At 42.7% G+C, this 4612-nt stretch overlaps 1 protein-coding gene across 1 annotated transcript; it reads right to left on the reverse strand.

Annotated features, from left to right (window-relative positions):
- Positions 1–3286: 3286 nt before the first annotated feature.
- N7481_000530 (uncharacterized protein) lies at positions 3287–3487 on the reverse strand (the record flags this gene model as incomplete). The annotated part of the gene is made up of 1 exon (XM_057259749.1): positions 3287–3487. The coding sequence occupies one exon, from the start codon at positions 3485–3487 to the stop codon at positions 3287–3289; it is 201 nt and encodes a 66-aa protein (XP_057127581.1).
- Positions 3488–4612: the final 1125 nt, after the last annotated feature.

The following is a 4612-nucleotide window of genomic DNA, read 5'->3' on the forward strand; positions in this document are numbered from 1 at the left end:
TCTAGCGGGGAAAAAGCACTACTAACTGAAAACCTACTATCTAAAGCGCCTCGTTACTTATATCGAAAAGGGTAGGGCGCTAGACGGCTATAAGAATATGCCAGAAATAGTATATAAAGAGCTGTACGTAGAAGAACAGCAGAGACTGGAGAAGACCAGTTGCAAAGGAGGATATGTTATCGGAAACAGAGTACCCTATCCTCCTATTAATATTAATGTCTATCTATCGTAGTCTGCCGCCACTGGGTTTAACATTCCTGCCACCCAGACAGATACCCACCAGAAGATTCTAAGCTTACTCGATATTCCTGGGCCCAGAGATAAAGCGGTCAAGGAATACAGTAAGTGGCAGGTAACTAATGTAACTAATGACACCCTCAAGGCTGCATTTCGATAAGTCTGTGATCTAATGCTTAAGAATGGCCTTGATCTTAAGCAGGTCTATCAGGATCAAGACCCGGAGTTCTTCATTGGCAAAGGTATAAAAATCAGTATTACTCGACGGTTCGTACAAGACATTCAGCGCTGGGTCGAAAGCGTTAAGAAAGCGATCCCTATTTATGAAATAATTTAGCACGAGCAAGGTGGGCGTTTGGGTGGCGTCATCATTTTTGTGTCTAGTCGATAGTGTTACAGTGGTTCCGGAAATCGGTGTCCACCCCCCGTACTCTTTCTTTGTCCCCCAAACCCTAAATACCAAGATACACTAGACCTTTTCGAGCGATAAACAAAAATAGTAATCTTCCGGTTTTTCGCAAATACAGACACTTACAGTATTATTACATAACATGTTAGTATTTTACGCAGATGTCCATCGCCAGTAGCCACGTTTCTATCACCAAAGACACTTCACCTTTCTGCTAGCATTGGCTACGGCATTCTTACCACTGCATTCAACAAGACTTCGAAAAGCCAAATAATGGACTCTAGTGGAATTAACTTCATATCTCACCTTCCAACCGAACTGCTATTACTCATTTTTCAAAATCTCCCTAGCCTTGATGAACTTCCGAGTCTTGCAATAACGTGCAAATTGCATTACAAATTCTTCAAACTTCACGAGCGCAAAATCGCGTGGTCTTTAGTTGTATGTTCAGCCTCCAGCCATAATCTCTGCCCAGCGAATAGGATAGGGTATTCAATTTAATTAAGTGTACCTGTCCACACCACATATTCGATGTCCGCCTCTGTTACTTGGCCGACGCACTACATGGCGAAGACGAGGATATCACACTTCAAACTCCTACCCTGCTTGATGGTTGCCTTGACTATGATTCGGTTTTCTCAGCCACGGTTGAGTCCGGACCGATAATTGACCGTTACCTACGACGAATTCGCCTGTGGTGGAAGCAAGCTGCCCAGTTGAGAAGCAATTTTATCTCCCATACCAATGAGTACCAGGATGCGCTGTTTGATGATAATTCTTATCATCACCCTGAGGAGAGTTGTGTGATGGCCTGCTCCGCAGATTGTAAACGCCACATCGGTCAACATTTACCTCTATCAAACAGGAACGAAAGGAAAACAGTTTCTCAAGACAAATTCTATCGGGCGGTAATAGCTTGCACCTTCGAAACAAAAGTGATGCAGCTTTTTGCAATTAGTTTCGATTCAGAAGACGAAATGAACGTAAGTTTACCCGCGAGAATATATGCCGATTGGTTTGAACGATCCAACTACACACTGCAAGAAATCTTCGGAAATCTTGAAATCTTTGATTATACTTCGAATTATCTTCTCCAGAATGTCTTCAAATCGCCTCACGAATACCAAGAATGGAATAATGACACATTCGACTTCGGCGATCACCGCAACGTATCACTCGACAATGGGATGGCTTTTCACCGACGTCTTCAACCAATCTTAACACCATTTGACATACTCGCTCTATTTACATATGGCATGGGAAGTGACGAGATAAGAGAGAGGGGTTCGCTTTACTTGAAAAACTTTTTGTCGATGTCTCAAGTGCGTGACCTTCCGCGGGAGTATCTGCATGTTGGAAGGGACATGTTGCGCAGCCCTAGCTGGCCCATGTTAGAGGCCTGGGGGGCAATATCGAAGTCATCACTGGAGGTGTGCCGCTAGGGTACGAATATTCTCCAATGACTTCGAAGTTGTCGATTTCAGGGTGGCGATGCATGTCGATGATGCGAGTCCTACGGAATCAGAGACGGTGGGGGCGAGATAGCGGGTCATTGATACACAGCATGATACGCAGCATTGGCGATATAGTGATGCATAACCTCGGCGGATTAAAGATTTGTTTGATCGGGCGAAGAGAAGAGATGAATAGTGGTCGGCAATCCTCATAGGCCGTTCTCTGTTCCACTCGTGCTATGGAAAGAATCGGAGAGCATGTGGGCCACGTCTACTCTTGGGGTCAAAACCATTCTCAAGTACACATACAGTATGGGAATTGGCCTCATCCGATAAATTTGGGCGAAGCTTCGGAAAGTAGACGGGGGCCACAGGGGCGCTAAGGTGGCAGCTTCTCGATGTGACAGATAATGAACAAGTTTCTCGCTATTATAATAATCCGGTAATTTATTATACGCCACGGAAACCAACGAGGCTGGCAAGTAATCTTCCAAATGTAGTCAAGGGCTTCTTGGCACTAGGGTTCGGGTGACAATGAAAGAGTTTAGGGGTGATATCGATTTCCGGAAATACTGTAGAAAATGCAGTCCTCAGCTGCTTTAATTGGAATGGTGTCCCTTTATCCCTCAATTGTGTTTATAGGGTGTGTGATTTAGCCTAATTGAATTGTAAGGGTTCTTAGACAAAATTGAATAACTCCAACGCATTCAATCAAAATTCTATCCCCGATAACCTTAGGTACAGAGTAGTCAAAAACCAGCTTCACTATTTACACATACAAGTTCTTTACTGCCCAAGGCCTTGGTCCGAGAATTGAGTGTTGGTTAGTGGGGTTTGGCGGATACAGTACTGCACCCTTTCCTGCTGTGTGGCCAGGCCTGGTCGAGTCGCCTACTCAGCAATATAGAGCTGTGGCTTTGGAACCTTATGGAACTGGGCGGAACATTCTATTAGCAGAAAGTTGGATATAAAATTCGTTTCTCTTCTAGGCCCTTTTTCTATAAAGAGATTAGAAAATGGAGAGAAGATTGAGAATAGAGAGTATTGAATTCTGCTATAAACGAAATCGTAGAAAAGTAACCTGCCCTGATGTGTGTCCTAAGGCCAGTAAATTCCTATTGACTGCGGAACAGCTAGGCCGAAATTGAGGAGGAAGCCATAGTATATTTTTGCGGTCCAGGTTGATCTATTGTCGCTGCTTAAGAAAGATTGGCAGGAACGTATAGGTTGAAAGAGAAACGTTATTTTTGTGGCCGGGCTGAACGGCAAGGATGCCTAAGTTGGTGGTTATATATGAACCATCCAGAGAGAATTCGAGATCGTCGACGATTGTATATGTGTTAAGAGTCTGCTGCAGGTCGCCCGTCACCGGGTCCCAGACCCGCATGGTCCTATCTTGAGAGCCAGACGCTAGCAGCCGGCTATCGGGCAAGAAGGCGACCGATTTAACTGAGTTTAAGTGGCCCTCAAGAGTCTGCTATAGGTCACCTGTCACCGGGTCCCAGAGCCGCACGGTCTTATCATGAGAGCCAGACGCCAGCAGCCGCCTATTAGGTAAGAAGGCGATTAATTAAGCCCAGCTTGAGTAGCCCTTAAGAGTCTGCTGTAGGTTGTCTGTTACTAGGTCCTAGAGCCGTACAGTATTATTACCAGAGCCAGACACCAGCAGCTGGTTATCAGGCAAAAAGACAACTGATTAAACCAAGCTTAAGTAGCCCTTAAGAGTCTGCTGTAGGTCGTCTGTCACCGGGTCCCAGAGCTGTACGGTGTTATCCTAAAAGCCAGACGCTAGTAGCCGGCTATTGGACAAGAAGACAACCGATTTAACCTAGCTTAAGTAGCCCTTAAGAGCCTATAATTCTACACTCTAATTTTCCTTAATCCTTAGAAACTGGGAAATCTAAGTAGAAAACTCTCTATTAAACTCTCTCCGAATTATTGACTTTTAGGGGGGTAAATATAAGTCCTGTATAATAGACCTAAAGGGGCGCCTTATTAGTTATTTAGTAATTTTTAAGAATAAATTACTTTGTATATTTAAGAAAGCCAGCTAGCTAAGGTAACTTTATCTGCTAGTCAGTATTAATATTTTGCTTCTAATCTAATATTACTTACCTTTACTAAGGACTATAAAGCCTTTATATTTCTAATTGTTTCTGAAACCTATCTAAGAAGGCTTATCACTTCTAACTAATATAAAAAATATAATTTTAAGAAGTCTTCTACTAGTCTCTAGTTTATAACAGACTTATTATTGTTTTTAAAATAAAATATCCAGTATTAATATATATATTAAAGCTTGGGTAGAATATAATTCTTAGACAGTCTTTTTAATCTTATACCTCTATACACCTAGGTTTGACAGACGGTATATATCTTTCTTTAATCCTTAATTTATACAGTTAAGATAATTTTTGGTGAGCTATATATAGCCTGTCTGTTTATTAATCTAGAACTTAGCAGATTGTCACAGGATTCGAAGTATATGATACCCCAGACTCTCGAGGCCAAT

Source organism: Penicillium waksmanii, assembly GCF_028829765.1.
Source record: "Penicillium waksmanii strain IBT 27052 chromosome Unknown utg000001l:1.0-4852451.0:1.0-4856178.0, whole genome shotgun sequence".
Taxonomy (NCBI): domain Eukaryota; kingdom Fungi; phylum Ascomycota; class Eurotiomycetes; order Eurotiales; family Aspergillaceae; genus Penicillium; species Penicillium waksmanii.